Source organism: Ischnura elegans, chromosome X (genome assembly GCF_921293095.1).
Source record: "Ischnura elegans chromosome X, ioIscEleg1.1, whole genome shotgun sequence".
Classification (NCBI taxonomy): Eukaryota; Metazoa; Arthropoda; class Insecta; order Odonata; family Coenagrionidae; genus Ischnura; species Ischnura elegans.
In genome coordinates this window covers 53042709-53064562 of record NC_060259.1, presented here as the reverse complement: position 1 = coordinate 53064562, position 21854 = coordinate 53042709, and the positions used below count along the sequence as shown (strand labels likewise).

Sequence of the window (21854 nt, the reverse complement as noted above, 5' to 3'; positions counted from 1 at the left end):
TCTCTCTAATTTATGAATCTGTAGCGCAGTCTGTGTGGATGCGAGTAATTATAATCGCTCTTCAACGCTTCCGACCCATTCAGTCCCTCCGACGGGAATAATTGCGGATATTGCACTGGTTCAAACACGATCGTTAGTCCAGTGAAAAAAAAAGGTGTGCTTGAATGAATATCTTGTGGGGAAACTATGTCCGAGATTCGAGATAGTTTTTATTGCGCCAGATACGCGACTGCGAGAACTCATCAATAATTACCTCTCTAACCACTTCGAAATTTATTTGAAAATTGGCGTGGGTATTCCTCTAGAGATGACTAGAAAAGTTACACTCGGACGAAATAGCGTACTACCTTTAAACGGAGTGAAAATATTTCTTCATTAGGCTCGTATATTGTGGTACGCTTCTATTTGTTGTGTAAAATTTCATACGTTTATAGTAGCCATGCTTCTGTATGGAAATGACTTTCGCGTTTGATTTATTCAAATGTCGAAGTCCGAAACCGGAACACATCGTCTTCTTCTCCATGCAATTTTAAGGATTCATTTTTTCTCTTTATTTTCAGTGTATCATGTCATTCTTGACTGTAATTAGGGGCGTTTTTGTTTGTCGTTAATCAAAGTCGTCTCTGACTTATACTTAGGTTACTTTATTTATAGCAAGAAATATAGTTACTTTATTGTTCAATCTCCCAAAGGTATTTCGGTCATTCATTTTTGCCTATAAATACAGGGGTAAAATAGTATTTATGGACAGAATAAGGTCGGCCGAGTTTTCATAGTCTGGTATTTAAAATTTAATACATATTGTTACAAGCAGGCTATCCCCTAGTGGTAATATGAGAAAAAATGAATGAATGAAGTGGCTACCTAAATAAATACGAAGACAAGGAACAATAATACACCTATAGGTTACAAAAAATACAGCGTTAAGGGGACCATGCAAATGAAATTTGAACTAAACCACCCAAAATTCTTAATTTCCATTGCTCCCTTATGAACCGCAATGATATCAAGAAATAATCATACAGTACTTAGTCTTAAACATTCTAATATTTGCGGAAAAGGTCTTCAAAATTTCTTCGAGTAACTCATTCCACGCCATATTCTTTTATGCATGAAGGATTCTTAACTTCTTGAATTTAATTTTGTATTTGTGATCGTTCCTTCCTGAAATAAAATAAGATCTGTAGAACTCGTTCGTTGGAGATGACATTAGTGTAATATTGTATTAATAGTAAAATAAAATGAAGTCCTTCTTTTCTTTTCTCGTTGCTTTAATCGCCACCCAAAACGACACTATTACGGCAAGACCCCTTGTCACGTGATGGCAGGGGAAGTCTGTGGAGGAAATTCTCGCTCGTGTTGTTCGCTGAATTGCTGTGGGTCCACTGAAGTCACATGATTAAATTTGGATTAGCATTCAAAGGAATGAAATTCCAAATGAATGATACGTTAGAAAACGAAATGTATCACAGGAGTTCAAGCAAATGCACGGAAAATATTGATACCGATGGGAAAATTTTGCATGGTTACAAAACTGATGGCTCCCAGAAAAAAATCGTCTCCCTCGTGGCCACACACTGCGGGGATGATGGAATTGTGTGTTCCGAGGGAGCTTTAAAGTGCTGCGGTGCCGACCCTCGTCGCGCAATAACTCAAGACAGTTGAGGCCATTGGTCGCGGAGTGCGGCCCGTGGGAGCCGCGCCTCGCCTCTCTTTCCCTGGAGCGTGTGCGGGCCACTTGCAGGGTGCAGCATAGCCCGCAGACTTGTTTCAGTTTGTTGAGCCCAGTTTGGAACAAAGTTCGAGTGGGAATGTATGATTTAGGGTTGAATCGTGGGTTAAAATTGGGACGTGACCTGAATTTTATTTAGGGTGGGCTAGACGAGACGATTGCCTCCATTATGGAGTTCCACTCCAACTCTGATGAACTCGTATTACATTCTGGTTGTTCACAGGGTTATTTTCATCATCACATACGTAATTCCTCTCCAGTTGCCTAAGTGAGGCGTAATAAATTGCGTTCGAGTATATGAACCCGTTCGTTGGCGATAAGACTTGGTTTAATATTGTGTTTGTGGTAAAGTAAAATGAGGTACTTCGTGATTTTCCTCGTTGCTTTAAATGCCTCCCAAAACGAGACCAAAAGGCAGGACCCCTTTGGTCGTGAACAGGTCAGGCTTGATGGCAGAGGAAATATGTGGAGGAGTGTATCACTTTTGGTGTTAGTGGAGTTTCTTTGGGTCCACTGAAGTCGCGTGGTTCAATTCAGATTGGCATCCAAAAGAATCGTATGCCAAATTAAACGAATGACATCTAAGAAAACGAAATATATCAAACAAGATCAAGCCAATGTACGGAAATCCTAACTTATCTCATTAACTGCGAGATTTATTTCTAAAATTACTTCTTAATTTTTTAATTCGTATCTTTATTTATCAAAGCTCCCGCTTATGTTCCTCCAGTGCCTACTCTACGGAATACCATTGTTTTGACGAGGCACAACGCTGCTGGCTTGCCCTACTGCCGTCATAATGCCACTCTCATTGTCGCCATTGGGTTCAGTTATGCCTGTTAGCGATGTATCAATATCTCCTAAAATTGCCTCACATTTTTGTAGATTTTAACTGGTGTGAAGCAAATATATTAAACCTTTGCGGCCCAATGTCGAGGTTGGCTCGACAGGTCTAGTGCTATCATCAGGTTTAACGTCGGGTTAAGGTCGATATCTCTAGGCGCTGCGATTTTACTTGGACAATGTTTCAAGAGATATCACACATTGAACAATTTCAAAGAATATCTTTTATTGAACATGCATAGTATTAGAACCGGTATATTTTCATTTTAAACATTAATAACAATTAAAAGGTCAACAATCAATCTGGTCAATTATTTCTTTTTTCCTAAAAGTAATTTAGACCAGGCTACTTTTCAAAAAGTAGCCTGGTCTAAAAGTTTTTGATCAAAAGTCTAAAAGTTTTGGTCTAAAATTTTTAATAAAAAGGAGAGTTTTAAAAACTTGGACCGCAATGCGTTAAATGGACTTCCATGAGTACTCGTTATTCAATTGCTTCAAGTTCAATGAAAACTATATTTTCTTCGCGGAGTGCATTAGAGAATAAGTACATGCATTACATTCCTCAGAGCACGGATATTACGGTAGAGAATTTAACAGGCCGCGACAAAATTTTTTTATCACTCACCGTTCATTTAAGTGGGTTTGAAAAAGTTGCCGCTCGCGTCACTGACGGGCAAAGCGAACATAGTGTCACGGATAAATAAGATAAAATTAGATTGGTTTAGCGAATTTTAAATCCGCAATAATGTGATCTATCAAATTTCATAGCTTTTCAATGCTGTTCCTGGCGATTTTTAATACCATATTGCATGTATTTATAATAAATAGATCACGCAGCACTCATCTCTGCGATGCGGACATATTTGAATAGGGATTAAAACGCGATTAAAGTGGCGACACGAATCAAATGGGCTGAATGGTGCCCCCTCTATGATATCTCCTTGTCTCAGAGTATGAATATGAAAAGAATGAGTTTCCCTATCCTAAGACTAAACATAGACAACAGCGCCCAAGATGACTAAGCAATAGCCAAAAGAAGAATTAAAATCCCAAAATTTTGCATTATGATGGAAATTATTATATGATTGAATTCATTAAAGTAGATTATATGTTAAAATTATGATAATTCGTTAGCGCGAACATTAAAGTCTTCGGAAATAAAATTTCCATTCCAGGTAAACAACAAGAAAATAAATGTATCGCCTTAAATAACTAATTCGATCCATAACGAGATCTGTGATTTTACCTTTTCCTCGTCACCCGGCCCCGCTTCAATGCCCCGAACGTTAGCTGCAAGTGCGATGTGTCGCTGCTTACGCTTCTTCCCCCCGTTCATGGCAAAACTCCTACGGCTCCTCAAAGCAGAATGAAAGTATAATTTTGAGCCACCTTGAAACCTACGAGAAATCTGTCGTCTGTTTTCAATTCCGTATTGCAATGCTTTGCTCAATATTCTATTTCCAATAATACTTTCCCGAGGATTACATTGGAACAAATTAATAAACTGCAATTGAAAAGAAATGCGAAGAATTGATTTAGGTTACGGTAAATTTGATGTCCAATTTAAACTTAAATAATGTCTTTCATGTTGATATCCCATGCAATTAATCAATTTGGTCATTAATCGATTGCTTTCCTGGTGAAATGAGAGGTGTAACTAGACGTCTGTAAAATATACAAGAATTGCCATGAGAAAAAATTCCTCTGGATTGTGAATCGAACCACCCACCTTTGTCTCACCGGGCCAATGCGCAGACCACTACGCTATCCAGGTTCTTTAATTCCCATGGCAATTATACCGATGCTCAGAAAGAAACCTCGGTATATTTGCCATTGGAATTAAAGAACCTCCCGGAAAGCCATAGGTCCGTGGTTCGATTCCCGGTCCAGGGGAATTTTTTCTCGCGGCAATTCTTACATATTTCGCCGCCGTTTACGCGGCAGGGTTAGAAATATTACACAGACGTTTGTAAACTTCATAATTTCTTTTAAACTTGATTTTCAATCACATAGATCAGCGGTTCTCACCGTTGGTACGCGTACCCATTTGGGGTACGCCGAAAATAATCGGTAATGGCGGGCACCAGGAAGTATGTATCTCTTAACCAGGAAATAAGTATACTAAGTGTGCGCGTTACATTTTGGGGAGGGGGGGGGCAATATTTGTTGTATACATATAGAGGGGTGCGGGAGGAAAAAAAGGTTGGGAACCGCAGACATAGATGATCCATACGAACGCATATTTGATTAAAAACATTAATAAAAATAAATCTAAATAAAAATAAACACATCGCTCATACAGCTAACGTTAGGGGCATAGAAGCGGGGATGGGTGACGCGGAAAAGGTAATCAAAATGCACTCCACAGTCAACTGCCCAAATTTATGAAATATAGGAGTTGAACTTCGACAAATAAATATGCACACAAGAATTCAATAGCCATGCAAAATCCTCCGGACCTTGTGATAGTATTGGCGAAGTTTTTAGATCAGAAAAATGTCCACAGGCTGTATGCAGCATCAAATTATCCGTCACTGATTGTGAGACTTATCCGTGGAACCTATGTATCACTGCATGATATTTACCCTCTACACCACCCGAGCGAAATCGCTCTGAGGCAGTCTCAATGCCCAAAGCGTCGCCCGTGTCCACAGATATTCCGACGGAAGCAAACTCCATTCTAGGTGAGTCGTGTGCTAAGCACACTTCGGAGAATATGGGGAAGAATTAGTAGCTGGACCTTTTGGACGTTGTCAGTATGCGACGGATATGATTATTTCCCTGGTGTTAGGGGCGTATAGCTTTAATAATTCCCGGTTGTATGAGAGCACTACAGGGGCAAAATTTTGGAAGACTAGTAGTTCCTGAACTGGCCGCTTTCAGACGCCAATGAGCTTTACGTTAATTTTTACCGCCGCTGTACATGTGCAGAAAAGGAATCGCTCGTGTTTATATTTACTTTGAGGTGCGATCAAAAAAGAAAGGAGAATACCCAATATCACATGATCTGTTACCTTCTACATCATCATTTCCACGACAGAAATACTGATAGGCCAATAGCATTTTTGGATGTGAAATGATAAGTTAATTTCTTTTGAAAATGTTGTTTCCATCATTTTTTTTACTCCCAGAGGAGGAGTACCAGGCTTTGGAATGAATCTCTTTCAAATGGACGAATCGCCAACCCCCCTTTTTTATTATTTCGCTGCGGATTACTCGTTTCAACTCAGGTTATGACCTTGAAAATTTCACGATATATAGTTTATACATTTGTTGACATTTGCCTGAATTATAATTACTTTACGTACGAGAAAATACTGTGGTAAAATTTTCAAATACCGGTTGATATATTTGAGATACTTGCAAATGCTCATAAGGGCTTACTCATATATACATGTACTGAAAATTTCAAGAATATGGTGTATGTTTTAAACGAGTAATTACTCGCAAAATACCAATTTGACGAGGGTGATGTATTCTCATAAAGATTTAATTAAATTTTATCTACTTTGTTCCCCACCCCCCAAAATAGAGGACCAATAGCTGCTATTACTTTTCGGCCGTTACACTTTCTGCCGAGGTGGAGTGCGTCATTAAACCTGTGGTATATTTGCTTGGTTTGGCTCTAATGTTCGAAAGATAACGCAAAAACAATACCAATAGAACTTATTTCTTCCCTTTACCTTTAGTTTGGTCGACTATATCGTCGGCAGAGTGAAGTCGTCGTCAGTATGAAGTCTGATTTGCAACGGTTATTCTTAAATGGCCTGATTCCAGAATCGTAGACAATTTTAGTGTTTGAAGAGTGATAGAAACCTTTATCATGAATCGTATCTGTTAAAACGATTTTCCTTCGTAAATATTTTAATTTATTTTTGTGCTGGTAATATTCAGTCTTTGTAAATGACATTTCTTTCGTTTACCTCGAGTACATACGGTGTGCGAGTCGATGTTCCGTTCATGTAAAAAGTAGCAACTTACTGAATGATTCAGCATTGATTCTAACACCTACCAAGGTTTCCACCTGTAAATTGCCCATTACTTGATACTGTGAGCCCTTACTGTTTGTATGTAAGGTTGGATGTAATTTATTATGTATTTGTCATTTTTAATGTTTAGTCCAAAATTCCCAGTAAAATTTGGACTCGGATGAGACTAATCTGGAAGTTTTCGGCGAGTGAAACGGGAAAATTTTAATACTAAAAAAGTATAACCTAAAACAATATTGGATGCTGTGCCTCGATAAAAATTATTGGGATATATGGAGGAAGGTAAATATTCTCGAATCGGTGAAAGGAAGAGAAATGGAGGAAGGGAAATATTCTCGAATATAGTGAAACGGGAAAATTTTAATGCTAAAAAAGTATAACCTAAAACAGTATTGGATGAAATGTCTCGATAAAAAATATTGGGATACACGGAAGAAGGGAAATATTCTCGAATCGGTCTTTTAAGCTGTCTGTGTCAGATCTTAGTAAGGTCTTATATTTTCCCGGATTTTCCGGCGCGGAAAGCATTCTCGGTTTCTCCACCGGGTAATTTGTCTGCAGGTCTCTCGAAGTTTCGAAGAACGACTTGTTCTTCATCCTTAGACGATCCAGAAGATACCCTGAGGATGAAGAGTAAGTCATTTTTCGAAACGTCTGGAGCCAATAGACCGGTGGAGAACCCGAGAATCCTCTCGGAAATTAAATTACATGTGTTGAATGTTGATTTTTAACCCTTAACCGGTGACGTGCGGTCTGAGAGACCGCTGCGTTTCTAAAATTAAGAATATTTTCAAAATTGATATTACATAGTATCTATAATCCTCGTGAGCGTCTTAACTTTTTATAATATGGACATAGCACTCTTAAAATTTAACGTTCTAATTATTTATTTCTGAAAATTTGCAACTGAATTTGAGTAGCGGTCTGTGAGAGCTCACGTCACTAAATTGGAAAAACCAATCAACGTAACGCTGGTGGAAATGAATCAAAAAGTTGTAAGAATCAATTCCCAGTGATTTTTCAAGAATAATAATAATAATTAGTAATTTTTAAGGAAGCATTTTTAGTTGCATAACGTGGATAATTAAGTACTTAATTAAAAAAGTACCATTATTAAAATAATAACTCTAGTGTTTTTGATATAGGTTTTTTTGATACTGTTTCAAATATCAATTTTTACTGAAAAAGTTGGTTCGTATTTGGAATGCATAATATAAAATATAAGTTTTATAATAATTGAGAAGTCAATGAAACAGTAAACTAAGCAATAAAAATGACTTTGCAACGTTTTCACGAATTTTTGTTTTATTGCGGTCTCCCAGACCGCAGGTCACTGGTAGTGTAACAAGAATTGCACGTCGCTGGTCAAGGGTTGATAATTAAAACGCCATGCGAAAACGATTACTGCCTGTTTGAATATTTCGAAGCGTTCACAAAACACCAGGCTTGGCCAAATTGTCAACATCGTTCACCGAAACGCAGTTATACTTACATCTATTATCTATGGTTTTTATTCGATTATTGAAAACGGTATGAATTGAAAAAAGACAGTATTTTATCATCGAGGAAGCGCTGCTCGGTATATATATTTAATCAATACTCACGCACTGTGGGAAATAAATGCCCGGACCTGCGTGCGTGTATGTGTGTGTATGGAAGTTCGCCACGAGAAAAATTGATTGCATCAGTCGATTGTCCGAGTGTAGTGATTCATTCGCCTCGGAATCCCCCCCCCCCCCTCGCTTCTGATTGGCGGATACATTTCATGGGCCAAGATGAGGAGAGTGCCCAAGTGCTCTCTAATATTGATCACAGCCGGTGCTCTTCTGGAGAGAGAGAGAGAGAGAGAGAGCAAAAAAAGATGCCTTCTCGACGATCGTGCCGGCACACTCTTCGGCAAGTACAGACTAGTAGAGTTGCGGGTTTCCTTCGGTTTTTATTTTTGCGAGTCCTCGATTTACTCCTTTGTAAACCGAAACGGAGCGAATATCATGCGAGGAAGAAACATAATCCATGCGCTCCCGACGTTCGCGTATTTTTTTTGCATTAGGCTCACTGAGTGACCTAGTTTTTTCTGCTCGGTTTATATCGCGCTATTTACTCAACTCCGTTTGTGTCTTCGGGATAAAATTGTTGGGAAATCTAGTGAATCGTGACGAATAGTGTACGCAGGGGAGGTGGGTGGGCCGTAAATTAAATTACCTAGGCCTACATTGACGGATGGCTTTGGATCGGAATACATTTTGCCGGCATGTCGCGGCCAATGCTCTCTCAGGTGTAGTGTGCGACTGTATTTGTGGCAGAGAGAGATCCCGAGAGAACTCGCTGGCCGTTACAATGATATCCCCGCGAGAAACTTCGTGTAAACAGTGTAAAAATTATGAGCGGCTATCTTTAGCGGGCACACGACTGAAAAAATGACCCGGCAGTAAAATTGAAGCGGCTCCGTCAGAAAATCTAGGGGCATATGGGGTATCTAGGATTCTAGCGCCTAGGTTTCTAGGTTTTTGTATATACCCTTTTCCTCTTTTAAGTTTTTACCTGAGCTCTTCGTGAATGACTTGAAAAAAGTGCCTTTTCTGCGCTATTTGCTGCTTAAATAGAAATGCAAGTACATGTCCAGGGTTTGTACTAGGATATGACCCCTGCCAAGTGTTTAGTCTCCATGAATGAAAATCTCGAATTAAATTACATTTTGAGGTTCAAGTATTAAAGTTCAATTCTACATCACCAGGTTTCTATGCTTTTGTGTATCTCATACTCCTCTTCAAGTTTATATTCGACCTCTTCGTTACTGATTAGAAAAACGCCTTTTCTAGGCCATTTGCTTATGAAATAGAAATGCGAGTATTTTTCGTGGGTTGCTTACGGTATGCTTAGATGACCTCTGATCCGTGTTTAGTCACTATCGATGAAAATCAGGAATATGTTGAAATTTTGAGGTTTTAGTATTAAAGTTAAATTCTGCGTCCCGGAATTGAAGTAAACCGTCAACCGGTCCATAGTAAACAGTCATGAAATTTTAGGCGCATATCGGTGATGCGATGCATAGGTACAGTAAGGAAGGATTTTCTTGAGCGATAAAATATGGTTTAGTGTTTACTTCGCCAAAAATCATTCTTACTTATATCATGGAAACCAATTATTATATAGCCACAGAATTATCTGGTTTTATCCCTATTTTTATGGTTTCTAAGGGAGAGTGTTTGTGAGTTGTTATTGAATAAATTCGTGTATTATTTCCCCGCTTTGCTTGAACATTTCACTACCATATAAAGAGAGTTAATTTCCGTGTAGCTGTGTTCATCAAGGTTTAGACGCTATTCTCTTTCAAAAGACTGGATTTATCCGCACTTTTGAGTACAAGTGGTTGCAGTAATTTAAAGCCGAGATTGATTTGCTTTAAACTTTGAAGGAAATCAATTTTTACCTTATCCCTTCTTTATAATTTGCGCTGTTTTTTTACGAAAACTAATCTGATGCAACCCTCAAATTTATCATTTTCCCTTTCTTCCACAAAAGAGACATTTGAAATCGGCGAGTGCACTGAAGTGGGAAGTTAAGGAAAAATAACGTGGTAGATTACCTTCGTTGGCAATTTTACATTGAAATTCACAAAATAACCACTTATATAGACGCTTCATAACCGAAAAAGAATCGTGGAGAATTTCTATTCGAATAAATAATGGCTAAATTTCTTTAGAGGCAATCGAGGCAATAGACACGCTGAAACCTTATCGTCTGGATGCTGGGTAGTAGAGCAATATTAGCATAACATGACACACTGTATTATTTAGGGTAAGGACGAGAACCCTGAGAAATTCAGGTAGGAATTAGTATTAAGGTGATCAATTTTTAGGCTGTAAGACAAAGGGGAAGGTGTGATGGATGTGAGTAAAGCAAAGGAGGAAGCTCTTGTCAAGTTTGGCTAGGAGAGAGGACTTAAAGGATAATAGAAAGAGGACAAATCAAGTAGTTGAAGCAGTATAGAAGGGCAATGGATTCTCAAAATTCACATTGCATGGAAGATACGGGGGTGGAAAGATAGCAGAAAAGGAAAAAGGTAAATGGGAAAGAGATAAAAACGGAATATTTTCCGTAATTATGAATCCTTCTAAAGTAGTACTGCTGTCGACGGTGAAAAATTTTAAAACTTGGAAAATGTAGAGGAAAATCTAAACCTGCGGGGTAAAAGAAATCACTAAATTTAACAAATTTTGCCTTCGTTTTTGTTTTCAATGCCATTTAATGTCTACCTTTCGATAGTTTTATACCGCGCTGAAATATGCGTTTATTTGACTAAACTTTAGTAGCCATTCGTGTTGCCGGAAGGCTTTTGACACTTTCAGATCCTCGGTAGCAGTTGTGCATCACGATGAAATCCAATCTAAACCTTGTAAAAATTTTACGTATTTCACTGTCGCTTGAAATTCACCGTAATAGCCATCGAAAGTTCCCCAGACCGGGTAAGGGAAAAATTCTCAAACTAGGGAATGGTTTTCCAGTTGCAGTTACTATTTAGTTGCTAGATACATGTTAATCAATTTACTTGGGTGTTGTTATTTTGCTTATACTCTGTTATAATTTAGAAAAATGCAATTTGTTCCCCATCAAGTAATCTCGTGGTAAGCGTTTGTAATGGTGTGTTTTATCTGTGCTTCCTCTGATGTTCATTCCTGGAGTGTGACTCGAGCTTTCGAATCATTTCGCAAGCAATGTGGGCCGTGAGTTTGATACCTAGTCTTGCATAGCCATGCATTAAGAGAGCGTGTCGTGCTCCGGCCGCCTGATACACCTGCCTTGGATTACTCGCTTTGCCTTCTCATGTGGTGATAGGGCTGCATGTCACTTTTGATCCAAAATCTCTGACCAAGGTGATCGCAGCGGAGGAGAGAACGTTGCATATAATTGGGTTTCGCTGGTAAAGGGAATGTTTCTAGTCTCTCATGTTGCTCCACGTAAATACGGGTTGTTACACCGGGATGAATCATAACTAAATTATACCATAATCACCATAGATAGACCGTTTTTCTTTGCCTGTCGAATACTTCTTTACTCGATGGTGTAATAATAATTTGCGTTGCAATAATTGCTGACATTATATGCTCGTGGTGATGTGGAATTTCGCAGCTTGAAGTAGGGTTTATTAAAATTGAATTCCTAAAGTCAATTCATTTATGTTTAAAATTTTACTTAACGCATAAATATCATAATACGCATTGGGTAAACCATGATGAATGAAAATTAATGAAAAATTGGTAACATTGATGGTATCTTGTCTAAAGCATTCCAATGGCTTATAAAAATAACATTACGCATTGATCAAGTTTTCCCACGTGGCTATGAGTACACGGTCTTTAGGCAGAAAAAGGTTGCCAATATGTGAATTGTAATAAAATAAAAAAAGGTGTAGAGATTTTAGTATCAGTTATGTTTTAAAGTGACAGGTGTCACATGGTGTGTCCTCGTACTGATAATGTGAAGTAGTCTTTCCCCAAAAGGGTAGCTACTACCTCGTAATCGGACTACTTTCTCATCCAACTCCCACTAAGCATATACGTTTTGGTGTGGATGAGAAGTCAATTGATTAATAATCGCGCGTGTATTCAATTATTCATGCAGGTACGTGTTTTACTAATACGCGAGTTGGTTATGCTTCTCTCGATTGTGCACTAAATTACAATCTCGGAGATGGAGTGTTTATCACTGCGCCATTATTATGAGTCTCGGGCTTTGCATTAGCGCTCGTGGTCTATCGTGCCCGCTGGGAATATCGTAATTGTGTACTCCGCACAGAGTAAGGGGAACTGTGCAGCTGAGATATTCCGAGGAGAAAGAGAAGTGTAGCGCTTTCCGACCGACGACGCGGGGCCCATGTGTGCAACCATGCAGCCGAGTGTGGTTGTTTCCTCGCTTCCGTCGCGTAATTCTTCTCTCCACCCAGATCTGTTGCCGTAGACAGTGCAGGTATATTCCCACATCAAGGGAACTGCATGAAGGAGGCCCAATTCCATCTCATAGAAGGCTCATTTCTGTTGCCACTTCGGTCGCATTATAATCGGTTTTCAAAAATGTCCGCGGCGTGGTGATGAGTGCAATGCGATCCAGTTTTTTCCCAATATTTTGCATTAAAATGTTTTTAATTGCGAGGAATAGCATTGAAAAGTTATTCAATTGATATATCACATCATATTTTGTTTAGATTTCGGTTAACACCCCTAATAGGGTGGTTTCCAATTTTTTTATTGCCTAAATCGAAAAATTATTACTCCTGGAGTACGTATTTCACACTTTTAGATTTTTAAATGACGATAACTGTTTTTCCCTTTATCATGTTTTCCATCCTACTGTACGTTTAAAAATTGAAAAATGTATGAATTGTCTATTATGGTAATTAAACCAGCTAATAATCTATCATTTAACTATGAGGAGAACGTAAAAACTAATAATTATTCCTGGAAAGAAATTCTCGTGAAATCTGAGAGGGAGTCGTAATTGAATGTAATTCTTTTCAACGATGTGCATAGTGCATTGTTATTTCTGTCATAGTGTCTATTCATTGCTGTAGAGCAGGTGTAATATATCACCATTCCACCAATTTTATGTTATCATGGGAATGTGTGTTGATTGACTTTTTCCATCTCGACGTTTTTAATTGATTGATAAATTTTCTCTCTATTTTCAGGTAAGTTTGAGCCATGTGTGAACATAGTTATTTATTATCCTCTTCTGGGGCGTTATTGGAATCCGTGAGTAAAACATGCATCCGCTTATGGAAAGGTAATCATAAAACTTATGATGGAAAAATAATCATGCATTTTTGTCACTTATCCGTAAATCTTGTTGTATTTGTTGTGTGTGATTAAAATTTTATCAATAATATACAGGGTGTCCCATATATCTTGACCACCCGAAAAACTTTTTGTCCAGATGCAAATTCAAAAATGTGTCGAGCAAATGTTCATTAGCCGTCAGGGGGACATTAATCAGCGTGATTGCCTTCCTTGTTCATTCAACGAGTGAACCAGTGTATCGTTGTCCAGGGTCACCACTTTGAAAACCTTTGAATGATCGACTCCTGGGCAAGGTACATGTGCTGTACTATACAGTACTGTAGTAGAGGAGAGTCCACGTGACTTTTGTGTTATGTTTTGACTTGGTTGTCATTTGTTTACTGCTAACTCCAGTAAGTAGACGAGTTTCTTATGCTTTCATAATGTTGTGGTTATGTGAGTGGTCCACTGTGTTACATTTTTTAATTAGTGTTTGGGAGAGGAAATGAATTGTCGAATAAAAAATATAGGGTGCCATTTAAAAAAGACATAACGCTGTTCATATCTTTGTAAATAACAAAGGTAAAACGAAGGCAATCATGCTTATTAATGTACCCCTGACGGCTAATGAACATTTGCTTGACACATTTTTGAATTTGCATCTGGACAAAAAGTTATTTCGGGTGGTCAAGATAAATGGGACACCCTGTATAAGGCATAATGTCTTTCAGTTCGAGAAATCTAGATGATTTCGAAAAAAATTGAAATATATCTTGGTGTAATTGTGTTGCCAAAGACTGGAAAGTGTTGCGAATAATTTTTGAGCTCGCACACTACGTTCTTATCAAGGAATAATATTCCTTTAAATCACGGGAAAATCCCCTCGAACTTTAATTGGGTGAAGAATTATTCATTGCAAGATTTTAATGCCTTTCGCGGTTAATTTATAGTTGTTTCTTACATGAAGTTAAATTTATTTTACCTCTATTGTTTCAGCATTTGACATTTTAATTATCTACCTCTCGTCAGTTATCTGTCAGCATATGAAACATTGTTCTGTTGACATCATTATGTGACGAAATAAAACTCAGCATGCTTTTATAATGTAGAAATTAGATTAAATTAAAGAAATAAAACTCAGCATGTATTTGTAATGTAGAAATTGCCGTACACAGCTGAATGTGAAAAAGTGGAATGTAATTGGGGAAATAATCGACGGCTACAATCCGTTCATTCGTAAGGTAGAGGTTGATACATGGGCCAGTAATCGAGTATGCTTGCTCAGTTGATTTTCAAGCGAAATCTCGTGAAATACCGATATTATTAAGCGGAGACCAGATAGATTTTGTGCACCGGAGATACCTGACCAAGTTAAGGGTTCGTATCCGGAATATTGTCGAAGAGGATTCTCCTGACGCCCATTAGCGTTGACACCCGACGCGCATTTAAATGGGCCTGCATAAGGTGTCATTCACGCCGCTGACGGCAGAGCGGTTCAATTTTCTCGGATAAATAAGCTACAATTTGGGCTGTTTACCGAAATTATGCTGTACCTTCCCACTTTTTCTTCATTTGCGTTTGCTTCCGTTGAGGCATCTATGTATTTATAAGGTCCTACTATGTTTTTATGCAAGAAGTGATAACTCTAAAATATTTCAGTCCCTGCCTTCTCCTTTTACCCTGCGTAAAATAAGTGTGCCCTTACCACAACCAAATTTGACTTTGTTTAAAAGATGTTTTTTGTACGTAGGACCATAGGTTTTTAATTTGTTACCCCAGTCATGCTTTATTTCAAAGTCTTTGAAAAAGTTTTTGCAAAATGGCTTCTCACTAAAGAAAGTGTAGAGCAAATATCGTTATAAAATATCGATGTAAATGAATTATAAATACTACCTTAGTTGTTTTTTTTCATGCACACACTTAAGCTTTGTTAGTATAGATTATCAAGGTAACACAAAATGAGCTTCTCTATATGTAAAGCATAATGTATTATTATTTTGGATGGTAGCCTCAAACAGGTTATCCTTAGCAGCTACCTAAAATTACTCAATTTTGCTATTGTCATGTAATTTGTGTGTGGAGTAATAAAATTATTATTATTATTATTATTATTATTATTATAAAGTCATAAATTAAATGCTGTACCTCGGAATTGCAAACACTCCATGGCAAATGTTGGGAATAATTGAACCGCTCTGCTCTCGTCGCCGTGCTGTTTACTTCTTTGAAAAGGCGCCCAGCATCCAGGGGAAGCACTTCTCACTGATCACTTGGTGATTGGAGCCCCGCTTACCCCCTGGTTTTTGGCCGCTACTTTGCTGAGCGTACGCGGAGGCTCGCTGCCTTGGCTCATCAATGTAGTTAATCAGAACGTGTTTAAATAGTGCCGTAACCTCTGTGATCAACGGGCGCTTTTCGCATTTGCGAATTCTTACAGGCGCTACAAAAAGGGGGTATGTCTCTTGAATGTCTCTCTGTGACGCAAGTAAAGCTCGGAAATTGTGAAGTGTAGTTTTTACGGAAAAATGCAATACGTATGCAAATGGACCGATCAGTTTGGTCTCTCAGCTGTAACCGTCAAGAGGCACTGACGGAAAGTAAAGTAAAATCCTATGGGACATCCTAGAATTTTGTACTATTAACCTACGGATACCTAAGTATTTATTATTGAAGCAATTAGAGTTTTACTTTGGATAAAAAGAAGTCGTGTTTTTTTATTGAAATGGTGAGAGAAAGTTAGCCCCAAGTAACATAGCTAATTGTGCTGTTTAGCTTGGGCTAATCTTGGAACAGAATTGTCGAGAACCTCGGTCTCTCGAGAATTTCAAATTTTTAGTATTTTTATCTTCAGATTTAGTGACTAAATGTCCTTAACTCACAAGTAACTCACGAATGTTACTATTAAATAGTTTGTAAGCGAGTAAGCGTACGAGAATGGCAATGGAAATTTTTATCTCCTGTATAATCACACCCAAATCAACGACTTAAATTAAGAATTTTCTTTCCTTAACATGGTATAGTATTGTAACGGATAGAAAAATGATACAGATCTCTGCGGGACAGACTGGACCTCCTCTATGTATCTCTCCCTTGGTTCATACTATTGTTGGTATGAATGAATCTCTTGAATTGTTTACTTTCTGCTCGCTAACAAAGTATTTAATTTAAACATTCGCGAGTTACTGGTGAGCCGAGGACATTTAGGCACTAAAATTGAAGAAAAAGGCAGTTTACGTAGCCAATAAATGACAAATCTAATCCACGATCATCCGTACCAAACACCAAAATGAGTTATTTTACTTAGGGTTAACTTTCTATAATTAATGATTTGATATAAATTTGTCCGGGCTCCACTTTTAGTTTACTAATTACATGTGAAACCCTTGAGCATTAACTGATCTTAGCGCGAGCCTTTTGCCAATGCCTTTCTAATAACTCGCTTCCTCATCTGTTTGTTTATTTCCTCGGATATAGTTTTTAAATCGATTTTAAACTCACTTCCCGTTGGGTTAGAGACTTTCAGCATAGCTCAACGGGATGAAAGTGCCGTAGTCTCCAAAATGAGGATACAAAAAGGTGAAACGTGTTAAAAATTATATCTAGATTTTAAGATTAGAGAAACTCTTAAGTTTCCCTTATCTTGACGTTGTGTAAAATAAGTTTCCATACACGTGCTTAAAGTCGGTGGCTTCAAAATAATGGGAAGTCGTTTTGCCTCGGACTCCTTTTTTTTTCTGCTGTCGCGAAGTTCAAAAGATGGGACATTTCTCATTTTATAGCACGTATCGGTACACGTGTGTACACAAATGTATGTAAGGTGATTTAATATTTGAGGTAGATTTTCATGAATGGAAACTTTCCATTTTTATGAATCGCCCATGCCTGTTCCCAATTCCTCACTGATTTTCTTTCTTTAACACGGCATGAGAACTATCACCGCTAATTTCGTCATGGAATCCTGTGTTCCTCCTCGCTTCCTTTGCATATTTTTCTCCGTCGCTGTTTTTCATCATCCAATCCGCACTTTGAAATCACTCCTTCCTACAATCCTTTTCTCTCCTCCTCATATCCTTCAAAATTTTCCTCACCCACCACGTCCTGCACTTCCTCTGCCCTTTTCCTCTCCCTCCCTCTCACCTCGTCCGTTCCTCAACCTGTCGAACGCTTCCAGACTTTCCCCATCCCTCTTCCTCAAGAGTCCTCATCTCCGTCTCTCGTAGCGATCGTATCTCGTATCCTTTGCAAAAGTCCTTGATCTCTCTTCCTTTTCTCGACCTGTGGTTTGGCGGGACTTCTCACACCTCCGTAGTTGAGGGGTACTCTGATTGTCTGGTCATTTTTCGTGAGGTATAGCATTTTGAAAACTTAAACTATGTAGAAAATTTCAAGGCTTGGAAATGAGACCATTTTCAACATTAGCGTGTTTCACGAATTTGAAAATATTGTGGTAAATTTTGACAGGAATACGATCGATGTATTCTGAAAAATTTAAGTTGATAGGGTGAGATTTAAAAAAAGACAGTAGAAATAAACTTCCTGTTAAGTTAGATCGATCTTCGTTTCGTGACGTATTACTTGCTTAAAGCTAATAATATCACACAGCTGTTCAATGACCTTCCAAGGGAGTTATTTTTCAATGCAAATTAATTTTAGCTACCGTTCACGCGGTAGAGGTACTATACCTTAGTATGATATCATCTTAAAAGTTTCTATAAAAATAAATTAGACCCTTCTTAGCATGCGTTTGTATCTCAAATTGGAAAAATTTTCGGCAGTATTATCTCATGAGTAAAATTTTTAAATTTGTGATTCAGGTAAATTTTAACACAGGTCTAATCTATGTACCAAGAAAATTTCAGGGGAAAAACCTAGTTATTAAATGAGAGCTATGTCGCGAAAGAATATATGATCAAGAGCGTCCTCTCTAGTATGTAGTGCCGTCATAGGTAACGTTGTCGAAGTATTGAGTGGGATCCCCACGAGGCAATTTATGGAAGGTGGGTGAATGGCGAGTCGGGACCTCGTCCGCGACTCTTGATAAGGGCGTGCGGTGTAGTGCTGATAAAGACTTTTTTGGTCTGGCGTTGGCAGCCTTCCCTTATCTGTGGCCTAAGGAATATGTCAAACATTCCGAGATAGTTTACGCACCACCGTGGTCCTGTAAATGCCTCTATAGCTCATACAACTACCGTATACCTTTCGAATACTACTGGAGGTAAGGTTAGTTTGGTGGATAGAGTATGGGCTTTGCATCCCGAAACTCCTGTGCAAAATCCCGCAAGTTGCCGAGATTGTTCTAGCGGATGCGCCAAACGTGGTAATGTGCTGTTTGGAGGGCAAGTACAAAGCTCCGTCCGTCGGATGAGGCGCCAAGTAGTGGTTCCTCGGCGCGTTCGAGTCAGAGGTGTGTAACACCGATGTTAGCGTGTTGGAAATGAAATTGTGTTACGGAAAATATTTGCTCGGTTACTTGTTTAAATTTCCGGGATGATACGATGTATTACGCTCATTCAAAGTATGTGAAAATTAAAAGTTTGGTATTCTTTTATGTTTTAAGCGAAAACGTAGTTCTAAAAAATCACCAGAGTATTGTCTCTATGTCAATTGTATAGTGAGATATTATGAATTTTAGACTGTAGTAATACTCATTTGTGGGCTTGGATTTCATCGTTTTGCATCAATATTAACCATGATTATAATGCTTATTTCGTAATTTAAATTATGAAATATTTAGCTTGGAAAACTGTAAAAGGGGTCGGGAATTTCGAGGAATTTGAGCTAGAGTGAGCGCCATCCGTGTATGGCGATCGCCACGCATCCTGAAGTCGCTTTTATGGTACTAAAATGTTTGGAGAGAGTATTTATGCATGCTCAACAAACGACAATTAACTTCAGGAGCGCCAAAGTTTCCGTAAAATTCACGCAGAAGAGTTTTTCTCCCTTTCTACCTGCATATCAATGATTGTTATGCGCCGCGAAGGACATTCAGCATACGTAAGGTTGGGAATCAGACGCTCGCGGACCCGTAGCGTCCTCTTGGGACGAAGATCCAGCATTCAAATTCATGTTCTTGTCCGAGTCCATTGTGTTGTGAGACGCTCCTGGGAGGCCAAATGCATTGTGGGGCAATGACAAAAGAAGGGAGCCTGGCGGAACCCTCCCCTTCTGCACTCCCACCTCCTTACCTCTTCTCGATGTAAGGAGTCCAATCCAAGCGAACCACTGGCCGTGTAATGTTCGTTTCTCAGGCGGTAATGACCATGGAAACCATAGCGTGCGGAAATTTTTATATAAAGTCTTCGTGTTTCCTGAAAGTTTAGGATGGGACTGAACGTCTTGCGTAAAATCAGCTACTCGCGACGCCTACGTCACAACTCATTAGGTACCAAATGAGATAAGTCCAAAACTGATTGTGAATCCCGTATTTTTTGTGATTCATTACTATAATATCAGGTGTTTCTATTTCCTTTAAGTATGTTTTCCGATTATTATGTATTTTGTTTGTTGAATGTATCAATTTATTACTTTTTTGTTGACTAAACCAATTTAATAAGCCTTTTACCATTTTTAGGACGTATAATAAATTTATAAATAAAATAATAGTTCGAAAAATAATTCGCAGTATGGAGCGTGTTTTGAAAGAAATTAATCACTCCTTGGAAAATTTTGATATGTTCATTCAACAAATGGTGATTGCTGGATGAGTGATTTCCAACGATACGTTTTTGTTTTGATTTATCCAGTCACGGCGAAATATCCCCAATGCCCCTCTAGCTGAAACTGACATCCAGCGTCCAATATCGATGAATTTGAGCTCTATTTCTTCCCATTGCTCTATTTTCCTTAAATTCTTCTTCCAATTAAATTGTCCTGTAGCTTAACCTTATCGAGAGTTATTCCTGGCCTAGCACTCACGTCCCCTACCTCTTGACAAAAAAATCGGGAAATAATCTTGCCCATCGTCCTCAGGGATTCAGGTATCCAATTTGATTCAGGCATCCTATAAGGATTCAAGAATCTAATTCCTGTATCGTATTGGATTCCTGAATCGCTGAATACAATAGGTGAGTTGCACATCGAAACGTTGGAAGGAGATGTGGAGGACCTTACCCGGCGGGAGACCCGAGAAATCTTTACTGCCATTGTTCGTCGGGAAATAAGCAGACATTACATCAATATCGACTCTTCTTAACATATGCGTATTTATGGATGTTGCAAATTTATTTAACTGATCGCAGATGTAAAATTTTTAATATGAGATACAGATTAATGTTGAATTGAGTGTGCTCAATTAATCCATAAAATTTCAAGATGATGGCGTTAGTGTTCTTTCGGCGACAGTTGGTGCAAAATCGAAAAAGATCCGTGATTGCACGGGCAAGTTTCCGATGGTAAGGCGATTTAGTGATGAGAAAATGCATCGTCTATGAAGCCCTCATTTTCATTATGCGACAGCGTTTTACCGTCACTCGACGTTATGCATATGGGGGGATGATATGCGGGCAATTTTTAGGCGAATCACGCTGCTGATTATATGAGAACCAGAATAAAAATGTTCGCAAGTTCCATGTGGCTTTATCTGCCGTACCGGTTTTGATAATATTCGCAATCATTAGGCCGATATTCATTATCGAAACAGGTCCGGTGAAATAATGTGCCGAACTAGGACTAGTTTAATCTCCTTTTATAGCTACCATAATGGGCGTCCAACTAGTTTTGCTTCAAAATATGGAGTATGCGTGTTAATGAAGTTCATCTACCGCGATCTAGATTAATTATATACGTGTTTACGGTCCCCTAAATCACATGAGGGGAAAATTTCTGTTTATTCTTCAATTTGAAAATTTCGCTCGCGTCATTCCTCTATAGCGGTGTTAATTATTATGGGTAACAGTTATATCGCTTAATTTCTTTTTTTCTATATCGAATTTAGGCAAGGTATTGCCAATGCTCATGGCTTATCTATGAAAAGGGGTCTCTTCCCGACGAACTTCTCTCGGGTCATCCACCGCATTAGTCTCTTCACTGTGATCTATGTCTACAGCCAAAAAGTAATTTAAAAAAATAACTCAGGCGATGTGAAGTATGATGTTTTAGTACTCTGTCAACTTATTAATTGGCTTGTGAAATCTATATGTTATTTGGTAGCTACACTAGAATTGTTTTCCAGGGGATAAGTGTTACACGATGTTTTACTCTTCTGCATGTTACAGTACATTTCACATTGTGTTTTCAGTTCTAGCGCACGCCTCTGAGTGTCATCAGAATATTGCTATCCGTCGAATCAACGCAAGATAATTTTCCTCGGAGTTTACAATTTCTTTCACAAACATTTCATGGATAATACCACGTTTTCAGGTGTGCTGGAAATCGATATACATCACCAATGAAATAAATTGAGGCATTGTAATTTATTCATCTTAAGTTCACCAGGACTCAAACATTGTGGCTGAAAGAAAACTTCATTACTATTCATTCTGTTTCAAAGCTTGTTCGGCCAGTGCAGCATGCATTTGG

The 21854-nt window shown here is 38.4% G+C and overlaps 1 protein-coding gene across 3 annotated transcripts in view; it reads left to right on the top strand.

Annotated features, from left to right (window-relative positions):
- LOC124171757 (glucose-6-phosphate 1-dehydrogenase) overlaps positions 1–21854 on the top strand; it is a 184759-nt gene that overhangs the window by 97778 nt on the left and 65127 nt on the right. Inside the window, exon 1 of one of the 3 annotated variants that reach the window (XM_046551049.1) lies at positions 18684–18741. The exons of the other annotated variants lie outside the window; for them this stretch is intronic. Within the exon in view, the coding sequence (XP_046407005.1) occupies positions 18699–18741 (43 nt within the window). The 5' untranslated portion in view covers positions 18684–18698. Of the gene's footprint in view, positions 1–18683; positions 18742–21854 lie in introns of those variants that run through there. 3 annotated transcript variants of the gene reach the window in all.